The 22432-nt window shown below is 39.5% G+C and overlaps 1 protein-coding gene across 1 annotated transcript in view; it reads right to left on the bottom strand.

The window, feature by feature from the left end:
• The window catches only part of Phkb (phosphorylase kinase regulatory subunit beta), a 186317-nt gene that overhangs the window by 103931 nt on the left and 59954 nt on the right, over window positions 1-22432 (bottom strand). The window contains exons 5-6 of the mRNA XM_029532723.1: window positions 14623-14738; window positions 3016-3079 (exon numbers count right to left, since the gene is read on the bottom strand). Coding sequence (XP_029388583.1) covers window positions 3016-3079; window positions 14623-14738 — 180 coding nt within the window. The remainder of the gene's footprint in view (window positions 1-3015; window positions 3080-14622; window positions 14739-22432) is intronic.

The following is a 22432-nucleotide window of genomic DNA, read 5'->3' as shown; positions in this document are numbered from 1 at the left end:
AGAAGTACAGAAGGGCTGTCTTCTCCCCTTTAGCCTCATGACCAGAACAAATATTTCCAACACAGTCTCAAAGGCCAAAGGTATTATCTATGCCTCTTATATACTGCTGGCATCAACAGTCTCTGTAAGTGAAATGAGGCTGAGTTGGGGCCAGTGTTGGCACATGTGTCACTAGTGCTATTATCTCTTGGGCAAGATCCATGCCTCTGGAGAGTAGGTAGACATTCACAGTGTCTTCTGACCTTCTGGATGCCATCAGGAGCTCTCACATGCTATGCACAGCTTTGAAAGATGTTCTCAGAAAGGTAGTTTCCCTGGCTGGTCCTAGGCTAATTGAATTTGGAGAGAAACAAGGGCTTCTTATAAAGATGGAAGATTAGTAGCTATATCAGTCATCAAGCCATCAAGAAAAAGGATGAGGGTAAAATTGGATAGACTCATTCCTAGGACAAAGACAGCTGAAGAGGAGCAGAAACACACAAAGCAATTAAAAGGATAGCAGAAAAGGCTGAAAGAGTAAATAAGCCCAGGTGAGATCGATAAAAACCCTAGAAAGAAGCAAGCAGAGCAGCCACCAGGCGGTGCTCAGCTGCAGTCTATACAGGACAGTGCAAGCAGGAGGTGCAGGAGGTGCAGGAGGTGCGGGACCTGCAGGAGCTGCCAAGGGGATGCCTCTTCCTCTTGAACACAAAGATTGTAGGTTTGGTGAACTGAAAAGAGGCTGACTTGGATACACTGAGGGTGGAGTGATGGCAGAACAGGGCTAGCCACAGAAACTGTGACTGAAGTGTACAGTAGAAACCAAAGCTGTGATTCTCCAAGAAGATGTGACTAGACAGAAGACTGTAGGGAGCATTAGCACAGCCACGTTCTGAGTGAGCAGAGCTTGGGAGTAAGACAAGTGTGACAAGTCCCGTGCAGTCCTGGTAGGAGTTAGAGTAGTTCTGACAAGATGGATGGGGAACAACAACAAACCAAGCAAAAACCAGCCAAGATGGAGACAGGAAGATTACCCACTGGTCCTTAATGGCATGCGAAGGCTGAGGGAAACGGGGCCTATGCTCCAGAAAGCTAGCAAGGAAAGCACCAGCCTATCAGACATGTGTGCTGACGTGTGTGCTGACGTGTGTGCTGACGTGTGTGCTGACGTGTGTGCTGACATGTGTGCTGACGTGTGTGCTGACGTGTGTGCAGACGTGTGTGCTGACATGTGTGCTGACGTGTGTGCAGACGTGTGTGCAGGGCATTAAGTCGGGGAATTCTTACGGAGAGTGGAGTCCCACACAGACATCTCAGCAAGGACAGCACACCCTTAAAGGTGTGTGAATTTATGACATTGGACTCCTTCCTTTACCACACAACTGCTATAAAGACAGCTCTGAGTAAGAAATAACACTGATCCTAACCAGGAAGGAATATTGCTTATCTGATAGTTTCTGTTTCTGGGTTTGTTTGTTTTACTTTTTCATGTATGCTTTGGTATGTCAGCTGGTTGACTGGCTGGTTGGTTGTAGGTTGTGTCTCATCTGAAGAGGCATTTGTGACCGTCCTTTCTTTTTCCATACCTATTCCCATTACTGCTGTGTGGCTAAAAGAAATGCCCATTTTTTTTTTTTCATTTCTATCTGATTTAATCAATGAACTGTCCATTTAGTAACATTCAGCACAGAGTTATGTTAAAAACAACTACACTTGGCTGCATGTTAGAATTTCTGAGCATTAAGACTCTAAGGGGATAACTCTAAATTCTAAACAGCGTCTTTTATACTAGGTCAGGAAGGTGCTTATGTGTCATGAATGACTGCTTTCAGAATTCCTCTGAGCCCAATGTACATGTAAGATTGGAAAACATGCTAAGAAATAATATTGGCAGGACACTTATACCTAAGATTAAAATGCCTGGTTAGGCAGGTCAGATTCCAGAAGAGTAAAGTTTCAACAAGCAGCAAGGACAGCAGTCACAGTGGACTGTGAGTGTGCTCTATGGAGTGTGCATAGAAGAGGGGTTTGGCGTTAAATAGTAGGCATGGCCTCAGGTACTGCAAAGGAAGCAGCACCATGACAAAACCCACGCCAATCACTAGCAGCATCACAGCAGGCCTGGACAGCCAGTGCCACTCAGTTTTCTCCTTGGCAGCCTAGGAAGGTCTAACCAGTCCAAGCTGCTTTAATCCAGGATGCCTGGCAGTCTTCTTGAGCAACAGTAGATGACTTACAACCTACCCCAATTTGCTAACTTCCTTATTGGGCTTCCTTTTCTTATCGTTTTGGCTGAACCCACTGTCTCTGCACCGTATCTCTGTGACTAGGAATACTAGTAACCAGCTGTTAGGCGCAAGCACATACAGTGTCACATGGCTCTGCCATTTCAGGAATCTTCAAACCTTCCTGAAGAAAGTGAGTCCAGTTCTTGGCCCAGAATGCTGAGCTTTCCCTTACTCATTCTCTTCCAAAAATAACGGAATCCACTGTCAGCGCTTAGATTCTGTAAGTGCAAAAAGTGCTTAATGATCTCATGAAAATCTAAGGTGATTTTTCTGGGCTCCACTTTATCCAGAGAGAAGAGGAGAGGGAGGGAGGGAGGGAGAGAGAGAGGGAGGGAGGGAGGGAGGGAGCACTTTCCTAGGCCCACAACTTCCCATCCCTACTGTAGACAGTATAAAAATTCTCTCACTGCATGAAATGAATAAAGTTGAAACCAACACGAGCACTGACATGTCAACTATATGGTGCACAATGCCAGGAACACATCAAAAATATGAAACTCCTCAGAAACAGCTTAGAGAGTAGAGAGCTTACCCAACAACCAAAATCAGACTTATCAGGACCCTACCAACAAATGAAAGGTGAACTTCTCGGAGTTAATCACTTCCAAGCAGAGTTGTTCAAGCACGGGATGCCACAAATAATTCAGGTAGTCACAGGTTTTAAAGAAATGACTTTGATAACAGACAGAAAAATTACTTAGACATGCAAATAATTAGTTGTTTGTTTGTTTGTTTGTTTTTAAGTTACCTGGTTTCCAAAGAGGTTAAATCCATTAATTGCTTCTAAGGCTGCTTTTGCTAAACCAACAGAGCTAGAGAGAAGGGAAGACATTACTATTGACATCCAATGGGCAAGTTTATGAACATTCATAACAATCCACACAGGAGGAAAACACCATCCCCACATTCCATTATTTTAGTTTCATTTTTCATACTAATCACCCACAAAAACTATTTCTAGGTTCACCTTGACCTGGATTCTACCAGTGAACGGAGCAGTTTTATTTCTGTACATGAACTGAAAAAGAACAGGGTGAGCCCTGTGCAGTGACTGCCCGCTTGGGCATCATTACTCATAGCAATGAAACAGGCCTTTCTGGTGTCAATTTGAAGCCTTAAAGAAGATTTTGTATGTCATATACTTGTTACAGAATGTAATTTAGTGTAGCCACTGAAATCTGGTCTTTTTAGGAACCAATAAAATTGGCATTACTTTTATGTTCACAGCATTCCTGATCACCATGTCTCTCAGTTCTCTGTAATAAAATGAGTGCTATTTCCATCAGTGTCCTACTCCTTTGGCCTCTTAGATGCTACATATAACAGTGCTGAAAATGACTTATTTCAGTAAAAGTGCAACCTTCTGCACAAGTGCTCCAAGCAGAGTGAACTTTCCTCCTTGTTTAGCTCATGCCCAATACCGCTATAACGGAAGCGCTCACACCCAGCTTATTTAACTCATGGCACATTAGTATTTGTTTACTCAGCCCAACTGCATACACTGCTCATGTATATCACTGAAACTCAAGGAACTGACATCACATCAGTAAGTCTCTAGTGCAGCCCCCAAAACAGCAGCAGCAGCATGAGGAACATGTTAGGAATGTCAGCTTTCACTCTTCTCTGGCAGGAGGTCTGCATAAACAAGTGTTTGCATCTATGTTACATTTCAGAATGATTGGCTGAATGTGTTGTAGGACATCATCCTCAGGGTACAGCATAGTAGTTACTATCTTAATCACAGCATGTTCAAGGTGGGTCCTGCTGTCCCCTCAGAAAAGGAGGGATGAGGAGGGTCACTGTACCCTCATTTGAAATCCCAGCTATCCTCCCAGCAGATCTTGTTTTAATCGGCTGCATGTGGTTTGTGGAGGTGCTCAAGTATGGGGTGTAGAAGCTGAGGGGAAGCGGGCTGAGAAGAGTCACTCCAACTGTGCAGCGTTGAAGTCATCGTCCACACTGGGGTGGGATGGTCTGGTAATGTAGTTTCTGTGCTCGCCCATGTTGCTCTAAGCACCCTGTGGCTTGCTCCTGTAAGTACAGTAAGGTCACTGGTTCACCAGGTTAAACGTGGATGCAGCTGTTCCCTCGCTCTGTTGTCAGGGCCCTGTCTGGGTAAACGGGTGTTTATTCACATCTCTCCCAGGAAGGATTAACCCAACAAGCTGTGGTGGGATGCTTCTGACCATTCACAAAGCCCTGGACTCTGCCAGGACCCATCAGAAACTGAACAAATGAAAGAATGAATAAGAACCACCACACTGAACTATTAATTACTGCCTCATCAACATTTTTAGAGGTCTATACAAACTGTTCTCACTAATTTACTATAGGATAATAAGTGGTAAGACACATTAAAAATCTATGTGGATGGGAAGAGTGACTTTGGAAACAGAAATTGGAAGATTCAAGCTTGATCTGACCCAACTCTCCCTTCCTGAGGACAAGCTTTCATAGTACCAGAAGGTGCTATACAAGCTGCTAAAGGAAGAACACAATCAATAGTCCTACCTAGCTGAGAATCACACCTATGAATCACAGCAATGATGAGCAGGCTTAAAGGTATAATAGTAGCATTCATATTTTGATGGCAATCAAAAGCTGTCTACTAGGTCTTAAAGCCTGGTGGTCAGGAAAGGAATCATGCTTAGTATCTAGCTAACCTACTGAGGTCATGGATCATAGTAGAACCTTCTGTTGCTACCTTCCTAAGGGCATTCTAAATATCTATCCTTACACTCACAGATAGGCAAAGGTCTCATCCTCCATCAAAGAAACTTCTTTCTGCATTACATGGAGACCATAACAGAATGCCACACTGGTCAAAATGCAGATAGCAACTGACCTGACCAGCCCCAGTTAATACATCTACAACAGATCTCCTACACCAAACTCTCAAGGAACATTGTGGAAAAGATAGAAGAAATAGTATAAGAGTCAGAGGACCCAAAAGTCTGCTGTGAACTTGGTCTTATAGATATGGCAGAGATATTACACACATGAAATCTCAACAATATGGCTACTTAAGCAAAACCTGACCAATGACAATGGCAGATTACATGCCAACTTAGGGGAAATCTAGTGGACCACCCTTAGATGAAGAGTGTAGGTAATTAACAACTGCTGAGAGATAGAGAATGAGTCATCTCCAGGAATGAGCCCCCTAAATGGTTACCATACCAAGTAGTCAGCCCTAAAATAATCTATGTACAAGCAACACTAAACAGACTCAGTATGTTGTATTTATATTTATGTATTGACTTATGTGTGTAATAACAGTAATTCAAGAAAAAGAATCCATGAATTAGGGAATGGAAGGCCTGAGAGGTGTTGGAGCAAGGGTGTAAAATGATGTAATATTTTAATTAGAGAAAAAAGAGAGAGAAAAATAGTCAAGACAAAAGCCTAGAGAACTAGCCGGGCTTGGTGGTGCACGCCTTTAATCCCAGCACTCGGGAGGCAGAGGCAGGCGGATTTCTGAGTTCAAGGCCAGCCTGGTCTACAAAGTGAGTTCCAGGACAGCCAGGGCTATACAATGAAACCTGTCTCAAAAAACAAAAAAGTCTGGAGAACTGAAGGATTTTATTAGATTTCTATGAAATATTTAAATTGAATAATAATTGAACACAATTTTCCCATGAAAATTCCAGTTATGAAGCAAGTATTATCTGACCACAAAAAGATATACATAAGAAATAAAATGAAATCTATAGATACCTATGTCCTATACAGCTCTTCTGAGCATACACATTGAAATCCCCAACATCATTCAACAAGGTGTGACATCAACTTTCATTATAAATAAGTGGGATTTACTCCAGGAATAATTGCCTAGCTCAATAATGAAAAGGTCAATCAATGCAATCTATCATATCAACACTCTAAAAGCATATGGTTGTATCAAACAATGGAGAAAAGGTATCTAGAAAGTCACTTGAATAAGAAAATCCTCATAAGAAAAATCGTCAAGAAACTAAGAGCAGGATTTATCTACAGAAACCTTAGAGCCGGTCTGCAGTTCCAAACAGTGTGAATAAGAGAGCAGTAGAGTAAAGAAAGAGGTCAAAGTTCAAAATCCCAACGAAATTTTATAGAAATTGACGTGATTACTCTATATTTATATTGAAATGTTAAAAATAATTCTAAAGCAAAGAATAAAGTAGAGGAATTAGGCTATTCCATTTCAAAAGTATTATACTGTTGTCTAAGTATACTGAAGTCCATGTAGAACTCATAGAAGACATATACACAACTCAGAAATAGATATGACATCTTTAGCTGTCTCCTGAGAGGCTCTGCCAGAGCCTGACAAATACAGAGGCAGATGTGTGCAGCCAACCATTAGACTGAGCATGGGGTCCCCAATGGAGGAGTTGGAGAAGGGACTGAAGGAGCTGAAGGGGTTTGCAACCCTGGAGGAAGAACACTATCAACCAATCAGAACTCCAGAGCTCCCAGGGACTAAACCACCAACCAAAGAGTACACATGGAGCAACCCATGGCTCCAGCCACATATGTAGCAGAGGATAGTATTCTAGGCATCAATGGGAGGAGAGGCCCTTGGTTCTTGTGAAGACTCTATGCCCCAGTGGAGGAGAATGCTAGAGTAGGGAGGCGGGAGTGGGTGGGTGGGGGAGCACCCTCATAGAAGCTGGGAGGACAGGGGATGTGATAGGGGTTTCTGGAAGGGAAACCAAAGAAGAGTATAACATTTGAAATGTAAGTAAATAAAATATCCAATTTTTAAAAGAAGTAAAAAAAATTATTAAAAATAACTTGTTTACACATGGGTATTGTATATATATATATTGTGTGTGTGTGTGTGTGTGTGCGCGCGAACATAGATATCACTGTATACCATACATGTCTACATATGTAATGTGTACCATGGCACTCGTGTGCTGGGAAAATAACAACTTTTATTAGTAAGTTCCTTCTTTGTACTGTAGGTTCTAGAGATTGACCGGAGGTCATCAGGACGCATGGCAAGCACACTGACTTGCTGTGCCATCCAGCCAGACCATGTTATCAATCAAGTAATTGAATTTATTTATTTATTTATTTGCTAGTGTTCAAACTCTAGGCCTTGAGTTTATTAGGCAAATGATCCATTGAGCTACACTACGTCATTGTATTTTTAAGAATGAGAAAAGTCTTTCAATGAAGACAGTCTGTAACAAATGGTGCTGAGAGCTCAATATCTAGACAGGCAAATACAGAGAAAGTCTCTCAGTCTCAGCCAAAGCTTCACACTTTATATCCAAATACCTGAAAGTGGATCATGGATGTAAAACTATGAAACTGTGGGGGGGCGGAGGAGGAAATCTCCAGCAAAGACTAGGCAAAAAGTTATCAAACAAATAAAGCATCAAGCATAAAGAACGGCCGAACTGGTTTTCACCAGAATTAAAAACGTTTCCTTTACAAAAGCCTCTATTAGTATTAGGACAAGCAGGGTGGAGAGATGACTCAGCAGCACAGACTGCTCTTCCAGAAAGCTTGGTTCCCAGAACATACATGGCAGCCCCAATCATCTGTAACTCCAGTGCCATGGGACTCAAAGCCTTGTCTGACCTCTGCAGGCTCTTCTATGCAGGTCATGCACAAACACATACATATAAAATATTTTAAAGATTAGGATACAAGCTGTGGGTATAACTCATGCCAAATGTGCATGAGGTCCTAGGTTCAATCCCTATTACCTCAATAAATAAACAAATAAATAAGGACTGGCATATAGAGTATATATAAAGGACTCTCAAAATTCGGTAAAAAAAAAAAAAAAATTCTAACTAAAGCATTGACAAAAATATAGAGAGAAATATTTTTACCAAAAAGGATATATAGACCACAAATGAACACATAAAAGATGACAACATTATCAGCCAATAGGAAATCGGAATAAGATCAGAATTAGGCATCATTATAAGCCCGCCAGAGAAGCTGAAATAGAAACTACTGATGATACCAACGCAGGAACAAACTGCATCATTCTTGCTGGTATAAATGCAAATTCATATGGGCATTCTAGAAAAATTTGGAATTTTCTGGACAAAAACCAACTGTGTAATGATATGCATATATTACATATAAAGCGTATAATAACTGTGCAAATAAAGCCCAATACTATGCATTAAGCCCAGAAAAATTTCACTGCAGACAAAAACCTATGTGAAACATTGTCTCCTTTTGTGATGCTTGTATTTTAGGCCCCAGATTTAAGAAAGCACCATGTAATCCTACATCACAAGTGCTCCACTTAGCTTCTTCTTAACCATCGACAGTAGTTCCTATTAACTAAGGTCCCTGACCTACATCAAGTTTATTTCTGTACATAGTATGAGGTGAGATACAGATCTATTGGTTCACATGTGGATATCCATTGGTCCCATGACTCCACACTGAAAAGACTGTTTTTAAATGGGTCATTGTACTATCAAAATGAATTGACCCCATATGAATAGATTTATTTCTGGACTGTTAATTCTATTGATCTCAATGATTGTTTGTACAGACAAATCATACAATCTTAAATTACTGTAGCTTTGTAACTAGTCTTGTTTTCGTTGGGGGGGAGGGATTTTATCTTTTTATTTTTTTGAATTAGGGTCAAATGCAGCCCATGCTAGCCTTAAATTCACTATGTAGCCATGGTCTTGAACTCTGAGTCCTTCACACAGGTGGACTAGGGGTGGGTGAGGACAGGAACAGGAGGGATCAAGTGCAGGGAGGCTGGATAGAGTGTATACTGCAAGAGACTACTGGAATTGGTTATCCCAGGGACAAGCTAGAAACCTAGTGTAATGGAAACTCCCAGGAATCTCTACAGGTACCTCTACCTAAGACTCTTAGCAATAGGGGATATAAAGCCTGACTAGGAATTTGGACACCAACCCAGCCACAAAACCTTCAAGCTACAATTTGTCCTGCCTGTAAGATGTGCTGGGCTAAAGGTGATGAAGAAATTGTGGAAGTGGCCAACAATGACTGGTATAGCTTGAGACCCATGCCATGAGAGGGTGCTCAACCCTGACATTGCTAGAACCCTGAGGTCAGATAGCCCAATTGTTATCAAGGAGGCTTCATCCAGCAACTGATGGAAGCAGATGCAGAGATTTATAGCCAAACATTAGGCAGAGCTCAGAGAATCCTGTGGAAGAGGGAGAAGGATTATAGACCCCAGAGAGATCAAGGACACCACAGGAAAACCCACAGAATCAACCAACCTGGGCTGTTATGGGCTGAGACTGAACTGACAACCAAGAAGCCTGCATGGCTCTGACCTAGGCTTTCTGCATATTTATTACAGTTGTGTAGCTTGGTCTTCTTGTGGGACTCCTAACAGTGGAAACAAGGGCCTTTGAGACACTTCTCCTCCTACTGGGACGGTGCACACTCTATTGCAACTCCATATGCCATGTCTGGTTGATCTCCATGGGAGGCCTGCCCTTTTCTGAAGAGAAATACAGGAAAAATAGATGGGGGGGGGGTAGAAGTGGGGAGGAGGAACTGAGAGGACAGGAAGGAGGGGAAACTGCAATCTGGATATAATATCTGAGAGAAGAATAAAATAATAATAATAAAAAGAGAGCAAGAAAGAAAGAAAGAAAGAGAGAAAGAGAGAAAGAAAGAAAGAAAGAAAGAAAGAAAGAAAGAAAGAAAGAAAGAAAGAAAGAAAGAAAGAATACCAAGCAGTTGCCTTAAACAATGAATGCCATAGGAATAACACGGTCACTAGAGGAATCTTAAACTGCTACATAACTAATATTTTACTGGTTTTTACTTTACTAAAAAACAAGGAGAACACAATATAAACAATATAAACCTTAAAATATAAATATCAATTTTAATTGTTTTACTTTTCATTCATCTTTAATCTCAAACACCAGAATTACTGATGAAGCAAGGTAAGGATTTGGTTGAACATAAGAGTCTATTTATAAGTTAATGCTTAGAAAACTTTTCCTCAAGGTTAGGCCTTAGGATTCAATGGATACTTTATAAGTAAAACTTGAATCTTCACCAAAATGAAGAAGTTATAGGTTTAAATGCAACCCCAGAGGCAATGTGAAATTAGCTGGATGTGTAACTGGGAGTTGAGCACTGCCGCTGCTATAAATAGATACTGAAGTGCTCTTTGAGCATTTAATACGGGCCTTGGAGAATGATCAGAAGAGAGAGAAAGAAAGAACATGGTCTGGTATCACCCCAGTTGTCCCAGGAGATGCTGAAAGAAGCTAGGCCTAAAAAAAGCCAAATCAGTGAAAAAGCCCAGGGAAATAGCATGGGCCCAGCCAACAGTTCCGTAGGAAACACTTGAAGAGAAGAGGTGAATTTGGAGTGGTTAACAGAGCTTCCGAGGAGCCCGGAAAGGGTGAGGCTGTGCTTAGACTAACTTCAGATAAATGGACGGCGAGTACCACTTAAAGAAAACAACACCAATCTGGGCTTTATCTAAAAAATAGTGAGTGAGTTTAGCCTATAGAGGAGTTGAATGTTAAGACGTGAACGAAAATAACCTCAGTCTAGTGGGGTTTATTTTTCACCCTGATGTTCTTAATCTGGAATCTAGTTCTGATTCTATCATTTAAGTTTAAGAGGGAAAAATCATACACCCCTCCAAGTTTGTTTCCCTCTGTAAAGGAACTGATGCTTCTAGGTGATTTAAGTATATATTCTATAGCTCTTCAGTACCACAGACTGCAACTATTAAAGGACTGGTCAAGAGTAGATGTCAAAGAGTAGGACTATAGTTTCTGAACACCAGAAAGGTGTGTTTTAGTGGTTCAGGGACAGCAGTCTTCCTGCATTCAAAGTACAACTTAGAGGAGTGTTACCCAGTGTGCCAAAGCTAAGGCAACAGTCATAGGCCCCATCCCCACTCCTTCTGCCATAGGCAACTGGGAAGCACAGACGTAGAGTGAATGGCAAAGAGTCTAAAAAGTAAGGAAAGTATAAATACTTACCACATGGATTACAGAAAGAGAGATCCCTGACTCAAGAGAATCGTAGACCAGGAATTGACAGCAATGGTTTTGGGGTCATTTTTAGACAGGCCCTCCCACTAGCCTGAACCTTGCCAAGTCTGCCAGGCTGGTTGAGCAGCAAGCCCCAAGGATGTACACACCTCTGCCTCCCCAGTACACACCTCTGCCTCCCTGCACTTTAACATGAGATGCAGTTATCAAAGCAAGTTCAAATAATTCTAAGGCAAGTGAGCAATCTCACCAAGCCTAGCAACAGATCTTCTTACTGAAGCCCTCCCTATCTAGAAAGGCTAAGGATGTGATTTCAATGGGATTCAGATAAATGGTTAAATTGTCCTGTAGGACTTAAGTAGTTGTGATGGTTTGAATGAGAATGTCTCCCATGGGCATATATGTTTGAATGCTTAGTCATCAAGGAATGATAATGTTTGGGAAAGCATATGAGTTGTGGCCTTCTTGGAGAATTTATGTCCTTGGGGTTGGCCTTTGAAGTTTCAAAAGCCTAAACCAGGCCCCTCTCCCCCACTCCACCCTGTTGCCTGGGGATCAGGAATGTAAAGTTCTCAGCTACTGCTCCAGAACCATGCTTCCCACCAAAATAATGGATTAAAGCTCTGAAACTGTAAGCAAGGACCAATTAAATGCTTTCCTTTATAAGAGTTTCCTTGGTCATAGTGTCTTCACAGCAATAGAACAGTGACTAAGACACTAGTATTTTTTTTTTTTTTTACAGTGATATAAAAGAAATAGCAATTCAGTAGAAAACATACTTAAAGTTTTATCTTTTCTCAGGCTAGAAATATGTGGTGCGATTAGATTCTTGTGGTACTAAACAGCTCCCAGTCAGCAATGTCATTTTATGAGAATAAACAGCTGATAATCCACAAAGTGCTACAATGCAGAAGTATGACATTCAGTAGGGTAAGTATATTAAACACATTTTCTCCTTATGGTCTGTTCGATCTATTATAGTTTTATCCAGAAGTATCCAGAAGCAGAAGAACACCTGAATTCAATTCAAAGCAATCTAAAATTATGAGAAAAGCTTGCAGATATAGAAAGGCTGGTAAACTAGGTGGTAGTGAACAGATTTAAGCAGGCTCACACAATCTGGAGGTGTCCTATTACAGAAATCAATGAAGGCTCAGGACTTGACTGCTAGCTGGAATTAGCTCTATATTTTACTACACAGGACAGAAGACACTGGTTGCCTGCCACTAACACCATCACTGGGTCCAGGAACACCATGAGATACAGTTGCCTTACTATTTCAAAATGTATTCTTTCAGCATGAGAAATGATACACCAAACACAGGCATATGTGAATAATAGTTCAGAATCACTGTAGAGGTGGAGGGTGTGTAAGAAAAAATAAAATTCTCTGGGCAGATTATAAATTCTTATACAATAAACAGTAAGGTTAATGTTAAATGTATAAAACCCATCATATAACCTCAAATGGCAAACTTCATTACTTATCCAGTTGAATAAAACTGGCCGGCTACAGTTAAATTTAATTTTTCATGGCAAGGATAGCAGAGAGCATCACATGATAATTTTTTAATACTTGAATTAAAGTCTGGCATCTGAGTTACAAGAAGAGCAGTTGAGGTTTCTATGTGTTCATCAGTGATATCTTAAGATGTCCACTTTTAATAGGGACTTTCACCTGGAGTTCTTTCCAAGTTTAAGATAGCTTTTGTGTATGGGAAAAAGTTTAGTTCTAATATTTCAGGAAGAAAATAATACAGAGAAATCAGACTGGCATATCCTTAAGTGGTTACTAAAAAGCACGGGAGGGGCAAATACACTAAGAGGAAAAATGATAACTAACACTACTTAAGCAGATCCACCTTCTCCCATAGGACCCAACTGCTCTCTGGATGTTGGAGACTTAATTTAGAGGCTGGCGGAAAGAAAACGCATCACAATGTTTAGCGTTCATCAGATTTGACGCCTAAATGGAGCTTTCCCACAACATTCCTCTATTCCCCAAGTGCAATGACTGCTATTATTCTGCTGTACATGTAATAATGTTCCATGTGAATAAATATCTATAGAGAATGCTCTGTAATACCAGCCTTCCGGGGTCAACCTGACAGTGCTTTTTATTTCAGTCTTTTGTACTGAAATGTTCTTCAATAAGTGACATATCAGGATTCTAGGTCACGATAATGCCAGGCATTCAAGGTATACAGCATACTAGAATTATTGTACTGACTCTCTAAAGTAACTGCTATCAGCTTTGTTTTAAGATTAACAGAGGCAAAGAAAGATCACATAACTTATTCAAGTTTACACAGCTAGGAACTGGATGTCGTTTTAAAATAAGTATGCTACATTAGCTTAATTTGTTATAGAAGATTAGTCATTGATCAAAACATACAAAGTTGTAGATACTCTGTTTATTTTATTATTTTTAATTATGCCTGTGTGCCTAATTGGATTCATGTGCAAATGAGTGTAGGTGCCTTGAGGTCATCAGACCCTGGAGCTGGAGTTATAAGAGGCTGTGAGCCACCAGACAATGGATGCTGGGAAGGGGTCTCCGGTCCTCTCTGTAAGACGAGTGCATGCTCTTAACTGCTGAGCCATCTCTCCAGCCCCAGAGATGCAGATTCATTTACCAGTATTTTCTAGACTTGGTTTCTACTCTTCATCTGAGTCTCAGCAATTCAAACTGATCTCTAGTGGTAACTTTTGCTTAAATTCTTCCAGAAAAAGAGCAGAGCCCAGGGACTCAGACTTTTTTTTTAATCAGTTAAAGGATAACTTCCAGGGCATTAAGTTAGGATAAATCAAAGGTGTCATCAGTTGTTAAAGCTATTTATTTCTTCAACAACAAATACAGAGAATATGTAAATTACCAAACTCAGTCATTACCTATCATTGCTGATTCAAACACAGGTTAGAGCTCAACATGGCAAAGGCAGTCAGACCAAAGAATGCTAACCTTTACTGATAAGTATGAGAGCCTGTGGTCCAGGTAGACATTATTTCTATAACATGGAAAGGAATCTCACCCAGCACTGCATGCATAGCTGGTATTTGGACATTTTGACATACTTGATATTTTAAATAATGCAGTTACAGAAGAAAAGATACAAAATGGTTGACCAGAAAGGCCAAGCTATGAATAAAGAGAGAGTTGAACTGTGGGTGAGATGTGGGAGACAGTCCTTACTCCTTTCAGACATTGGTTGCTTTTATTGTAAGTGAATCCTACTTGGATTACAAACAGGAAAACAAGATGTACTAGAATCAGCACAGAGACAACAGATCCAGCCTCATGCTTTGGATTCTTAGTTTCATATTTAAATCTACAACTGTAAACAACACTAAGACCATCCTCAAAACTGGGCAAATACCTTGAGTGCAGTTCTGTGCTGCCATTGTTATATTTGCTTCCTCTTTCCCAGACACCAAAGTCAGGAACACGGTAAACTCTCTCTACACAAAACACAAGGTTTTGAATAAAAGAGACCTAAAAGAAAGGAAAAGAAATAAGACATAAGAAGTCATGCAACAGTGAGAAGAATAATTACACACCATCTGAAATTACAGTATGAACGTATCTCCCAGAGAATATTGTCTTCCCTTCTTTTACTTAAGACATGACCTCGTACTCCAGGTTGACCTCTAACACTATGTAACCAAGGATGACCTTGAACTTCTAGTCTTCTTTCCTAAGTGCTAGGCGTATGCTACACCTAGTTTGGGGGATGCTGGAGATGGAACTCAGGGCTTTGTGCATTCTAAGCTATCACTCTCCCAACTAAGCTATGTCCCCAGACCCCAAAGTACTTTATTAATATGCCGAATTCTTGTCATTATTACAGTACTATGAGTCCTCTGCTATACTTAGTTTTTCAAATACAACTCTTACTTTTGGGGAGGACCTAATTAGTAGGTAGAAAAATATACAGTAGAGAAATAAAATTTAAATCGTTTCAGTGTTCCAACTATAACTCTTCAATGAGGTAATATTATTGTTTCTGAGGGCTATGTATCATAGGAAATAAGTAAAACATAGAACATATTTTATACTGGGTAATATTTAGAAACTAAAATGACTATATAAAACACACAATTTAACTGTAAAGCTTTAAAGAGTAAAAGAATAAACTTTTAAAAAGAAAAAAGAATCTTCCTTTTCTGCAAAATTCTGATCCCATGTTGATCAACCTCAAGTCTTGAGTCCACACTTCTGGAAATTTAATTTTCCTTCCTGTCATCTCTGTAACTATAGATCCTGGTTATGAACACAGCCCACAGTTGGAAGCTGTGACTAAAGAGAGCTGCACCAAGATAAAGGAAGCCATCCGGGTGTGCTACACCCTGTCCACTTCATTCTCACAAAGACAGAGACCTGGGGACAGTCAATCTGATTTTTGTTTCATTTCTCCTTTCTTCAATCCTTTTCTGACAATAAAGCCAATTTCTCCTGCACAGGTCCTGAGTGATCTTTTCAAAACAGTTGGAGGTGATATTCTCTAATTCCCCAACGGCTAATGAGAGCAATCAGATGTTAGCTACATCTGGTATATATTAACAGTGCTGTGTCTTCTTTTATTTCTTATCCTTGTTCCACCACTGCAGTTAGTCATTGTTTGCATCATTTAGTCAAAACTGTTCTGTGAATCCTGTTCAGTGTTGTGATTTCATGGTACACACTCAAGCCCTTCCTCATCTACGATGCTTCCCACAGGGCACTGGGTATTAAACTAACCTCTGACTGGTGCAATGGGTTGCAAGTGTTTCAATCATGTTATCCTTGTTCATTTCCAAATAAAATGCTTTTTTAAAAAAAAAAATGAATTTTCCATCAACCTCAACTCAAAAGGATGCAATACCTAACAGTTCTCATTCTTAAAGCCACATAGTACATTATCTTTTTGTTTCATATGTGGCCCTCCAACACCTCTAATTAGTATACAGGTCTGTCTTCTTTTGTCTGTAGTTATAAAATACCACCAGCTCTCAAATCTGACTTCCTTAACTCATTCTTCAGCAAAACCAGAAACTGAGATGAAATCTGCCTATATATTCCATTTATGTGAATATCTACATTATTAGAAAAATATTACTGTGATTATTATGAAGTTCTGTATTAAGCCTTCCTAGAGTATTATATATCTGAACAGTATTGCTTTTAAAAATTACATTGATTTATTTTGTGAATATGTGTGTATGCATGAGCACATACATATTATGAATATATGTGAATGTGGATGAGTGTTAGTGTATGTATGTGACAAAAAAAAGCTAATATTCCTATTCTGCTTTTAATTAACCTTTCTGCTAATCACCTTTTTTTTAAAGCAGCTCTTGATGACAATACAAATCAAATGCCAACTCTCCTTTATGTCATCTTGTTACATGCAAAAGTAAATAATTTTTATATGACTGAAGCATATAAAAAACATGAGTTAACTTAGTATGTTATGATTAAGCATAATTTATGAGCTAGGTTGAAATGCGAAGTACGGCTTTTAAAAATACAATAAAACTAATATATTCAACAAAAAATTACAAAAGTAATATTTTAAAGTCTGAACTCAGCTTTTTAAAAAATAATCAAATATACTGATTTGGATTCATCATAAATTAGTTGCCTGATCATAAAATTAACAAAATGACAGCAATGTCAAGCTAAGAGTTTAATTTTAAAAATTCAAGTATCCCACTAAAAACAGGAATAAATATTCATCAGAAGATCATTTATATCAGCATATATATATTCATTCCCATGAAGCTGAAAAGTTATAATGGGTCTGGCACATGCATAGTCACTGAATCCTTGAGGATTACTGTACAGTAGATATTTGTTTGCAGAGTTCTGACAGGTAGTACAGGGAGCCATTAATGCATTTAGTGAAAACTAAGTCATGTGCTACCTATGTGAGCTTCCAAATCATTCCCCCCAAAATACAGAAGACTTCTGCAAAGGCAAGGAGACAAATGGACAGGAAGACAAGGAAACTGTGGTGACAGAAGGAAAGAGCTCATCAGAAAGCAAGAATTCTGGCACACTTAGCATATGTGGGGTCAGCAAGATGACTAAGCAAATAAAGGTACTTGCTGCCAAACCTGAAAACTAGTTTTATCCCTGAACCTAAATGGTGGAGTTCAACTCCCACGTGTTGTCCTTTGACCTCTAGAGGGGTATCATGGCACTCACATGCTGCCCTGTGAATGCAAAATAATTATACTCAGAGTTACTATTCTTTTCCTGTGTAGATATTTTATGTCAAAGTAGCAATGACCCAGGCTTAAAGTCTGACTGTATTATGACCTTGAGTAGAGTCTCGTTCCTTTTCCCAGACATTGACTAAGGATTCTAATAAAACTGTGGATATTCAATACCCTATAACCTAACTTCCAGTGTCTCTGAAGTATGAACACATTAACCTTATCAATTTTGAACCTCCAAGGTACCCCTCAGGAATCACCCAGTGATAAAACAGTAACTTCAAACTCCACCATGGTTCTACATCTGCTGTAAAAACACTAAGCTACCAACCACACCTGAGGAACCTTCACCCATGTTTATTTATGCTTTACTTTCTTCTGAGCGCTCACTTCTCTGCTAATTATAATGCTAAAAAAAAAAAAAAAAATCTCCAAATCTGCTTCATTCACTGGCTAGTCCTGAATTTGGCCTGACTCTAAATACCTAAACTCGAGGTCTGATCAAGTTACTGAGGATAGCAGCGGGGAGGTGTGCCTGGACCTGGAACAACCTCCCAGTCCCAACACACAGACAAATCATTTAATCATAAGTTCAGTCATTAATTAATTAATCATCAATTAACACAGCGAAACCATCAAGGTCCATATATTACAAACAACACAGACTGCAGAGGAAACCTGAAAGATACAACAAACTGCACCACTAACACAGACATCAGCACCATCATTTGTATGAGGACAAACCTGATACCTGGGATGCTTGAATATATTAGTTACATAGTAGTTAGACTGCTCACTTTCTTTACCTTTGTCTCAATAGTACCAAAATACAAAAGCCAAAGACAAAACCCTGAAGCAAGACCAGGTGTAGTGGCTATTCCTGGTTGTCAACTTGACTATATTTGGAATGAACTACAATCCAGAATTGGAAGGCTCACCAGTGACCCTAATCTGGAGGCTGGGGGATAGAAGTTTCTGATCTGGATCTTGGTATGGAGCTCTTGAGGCATTGTGGCTATGGATTCCAGAAGGTTAAGACAGGGAGATCTCCAAGTTCAAGTCATCTGGGATTAAAGGTGTGGTGGCACACACCTTTAATCTGGGCTACACCTTCTGCTGGAGACCATATAAGGACATTGAAAGAAAGGAGTCTCTCTCGCTCTTTCGCCTGCTTGCCGTGTGGGACTCAGCAACTGCTAGATCCTTGGACTTCCATTCACAGCTACTACTGAACCAATGTTGGGAATTGGACTGTAGACTGTAAGTCATCAATAAATTCCTTTACTATATACAGACTATCCATAAGTTCTGTGATTCTAGAGAACCCTGACTAATACACCAGGCATAAAATAAATCATAGATGCCACAAATTATCAGGTTCAAGAATCAAGGCAGGAAAGCCATTGGAGAGCATATGAGTGTGAAATGAGAAGAAAAATTATGAAGAAGTTGATGCTATATAGTTAAGGCTTGCAAGTGGAAGACTACAGGCCTTGTAAAATGTGAACACCTAAGTCTCACAAAGAAAATGGCCAGCACAGTAAACAGGAGTTGAAGAAAGGACCTTTAGTCCCATTGGGAAGTTTGTATTTTGCATATAAACCATAAGATGTGACTTGATACTTGGAACAGGACAGAAAAGAACAGTCACATATTAGATGAGTTTATATTTTTTAAAGAATTTTTTTTGTGTGTTTAAGTGTGGAGTAACTGTGAAGGCCAGAAGAAGGTGCCTGATCCCCTGCGACTTCCCTTCCAGGAAGTTGTGGGTTTTCATGTGGTGCTGGGAAGAGAACATAACAACTGAGCTATCTCTCTAGCCACGCATTTACAGCTATTTATTTTCAGATGTATAAAATTATGCAAGATAGTACCTGTGAAATTGAATAAAATATTTGAAGACCCTAAGATGCCAAGATAGCTTAGATGTATTCATTTTCTGAAGAAATGTTAAAAAAATAAACTTAGAAAAACTGCATAGTCTCACAGTAAAATGACATCATTTTCATTGCATATTGATGACTAGCAAACACTTTTATAGTCCTAAATTCCTAGAATTTCTCATACATTAGGCGTTATCATATCATTTTCCCTTTGGGGTTAGAACAAACAAAATGTGATAACACTGATTCTTGTTAGGGACTCTTCCATTTTCTGATTAGCCTATTTCAAAAGCTCAAAGAATGATACTAAAATATTTAATTATCTATGTACATAAGCTATAAAAACTCTATAATTAAGATTATTAATACATGATATTCTTTCACAAAAAGGACTAAGGCATAATTTATTAAGCCACATTGGTATTTAATGTCCCTAAACTGCTTATGCAAATAATATCTTTGCATAAATAGGTGTTAAGATAAACAACTAACTTCCTTTAGGGATGTTGAAATTAGAATGTAACTAAGCAGAGGATATGTGTATGATCAGCTTCAAAGAAAAACTCGGCAATGTGTCTTCAGACAACCATCTTAGGATAGGAAGGTATTACAAACAAATGGAAATAGAAAAAGACCTGGTTTAGGTTTTCTTTTACTGAAAAAAAAATATTTAAAAAGCATTTATTTATTTTTAAAAACCTATTTCAGAAGTGATGTGATATGTGATGGCCAGAGTGCACATGTGGAGGATACAAGGAAGCCTGTGAAAGCCACTTATCCCACTGCTCAGCTATTAAAAACAATGAATTTATGAAATTCTTGGGCAAATGGATATATCTGGAGGATATCATCCTTAGTGAGGTAACCCAATCACAAAAGAAGTCACTAGATATGCACTCACTGATAAGNGGATATTAGCCCAGAAACTNAGAATACCCAAGATACANTTTGCAAAACACAAGAAAACAAAGAAGGAGGATCAAAGTGTAGATACTTCATTCCTCCTTAGAATAAGGAACAAAATACCCATGAAAGGAGTTACAGAGACAAAGTTTGGAGCTAAGACAAAAGGATGAACTATCCAGAGACTACCCCACCCAAGGATCCATCCCATCGTCAGCCACCAAAGCCAGACACAATTCCATATGCCAGCAAGTTTTTGCTAAAGGGACCCTGATATACCTGTCTCNTGTGAGGCTATGCCAGTGCCTGGCAAATACAGAAGTGGATGCTCACAGTCATCTATAGGATGGAACACAGGGCCCCCAATGGAGAAGCTAGAGAAAGAACCCAAGGTGCTGAAGGGGGCTGCAACCCTATAGGTGGAACAACAATATGAACTAATCAGTACCCCCAGAGCTCGAGACTCTAGCTGAATATGTAGCAGAAGATGGCCTAGTTGGCCATCATTGGGAAGATAGGCCCCTGGGTCTTGCAAACTTTATGTGCCCCAATACAGGGGAATGCCAGGGCCAAGAAGTGGGAGTGGGTGAGTAGGGGAGCAGGGCGGGGGGAGGGTATTAGGAACTTTCGGGATAGCATTTGAAATGTAAATAAAGAAAATATCTAATTTTTTTAAAGTTAAATAAATAAATAAATATATATATATATATATAAGAAAGAAAGCCACTTATCCCCTACAATCATGTGGGTCCTGGGGATCAAACACGGGTCACAGCAGGAAGTGTTTTTACCCACTGAAGCCTTCACTGACCCCTGACTAGCTACTCTGATATCTGACAAAATATGTTTGAAACCGTGTCATAACCCAGGAAACATTCCATCAAAAGCATATTGCATTTCTAAATGCACATTCACCAAGTGTAGGTGAACTAAATGGTATAAAGCAAACACTAAAAGATCTAAAGCTACAGATGATCTCTAACAGTTTTGCCAGAGAACGTCAACATCACACACTCACCAAGAGAAAGGTCATCCCGACAAAAAACAAAGAGAAATATTGGAGCTAAATGACACTATAAATCAGATGGATCTAAGAGACATTTACAGAATATTCCACTCAATGCTAGAGAGTATACAATTTTAGTTAGCAGGAGCATGGAACTTTCTCCAAAACGGGTCATATATTAACAGATAAATCAAGCCTCAACAAATATAAGAGAGCTGAATTCCATCCTGTAGTCTATCTGAACCCAATGAAATAAAGCTAGGTGACAAGAAAGACTTCAGAAACTGTACAGACCCAGGACGATTACACCATATGCTGCTGACTGTTAAAAATGAAGTCACTAAAAAAGTCCAGAAGGAAATAGAAAACATTGAAACAAATGAAGGAAAACGAAAACACAACATGCAAAGTCTATGGGACACAATGAAGGCAGCCAGAAGAGGAAGTTAAACAGTACTCAACATCATACCAAAGGTCAGAAAGAAGTAAAACAAAACATGTACACATCTACTTCCAGGTTTGGGGAAATGAGAACTGAGCCAACTCTAAAGCAGTATACAGGGAGAAATAATAATGATCAAGATAGAAATTAATGAAATAGAAACTAACAATTATGGATCGAAGTTTTCAACATAAGACCTGATGACCTAAAGCTACCAGAGGAAAGAAATACAGAAAATATGTCAACATGTGCACGTGGGTGAGGACTGTTTGGATGGGAGTCTTGTAACAAAGGTAAAAAGAATGACAACTGATAGACTGGTTCTCATGAAACTACAAAGCCTTATAGCATGGGAAACCATAAGAGGCAGTCAACAAAATAGGAGTGTATGCCTTTAATCCAAGCAGAGGCAGAGCCAGACCCATATGGCAGAACTGACTTCCACAGGCTGTATATTTGAGTTCGAGAGCAGCCTGGTCTACAGAGTGAGTTTCAGGACAGCCAAGGCTACATAAAGAAGCCATGCCTCAAAAAGCCAAAACACAAAAAGAAGAAAGAAAGAAAGAAAGAAAGAAAGAAAGAAAGAAAGAAAGAAAGAAAGAAAGAAAGAAAGAAAGAAAGAAAGAAAGAAAGAAAGAAAGGAAAACTTTAAAAGTTTAAATAATGACTCCCCTGGACTGGAGAGATGGATGGTGGATAGTTAAGAGCAGTTGCAGCTCTTGAGAAGTTACTGAGTTCAGTTACCCTGCACA

The sequence above is a fragment of the Mus pahari genome, chromosome 20 (assembly GCF_900095145.1).
Source record: "Mus pahari chromosome 20, PAHARI_EIJ_v1.1, whole genome shotgun sequence".
Taxonomy (NCBI): Eukaryota; Metazoa; Chordata; class Mammalia; order Rodentia; family Muridae; genus Mus; species Mus pahari.
Note: the sequence above shows the minus strand (reverse complement) of the source record. Positions and strands in the feature narration are given on the sequence as shown.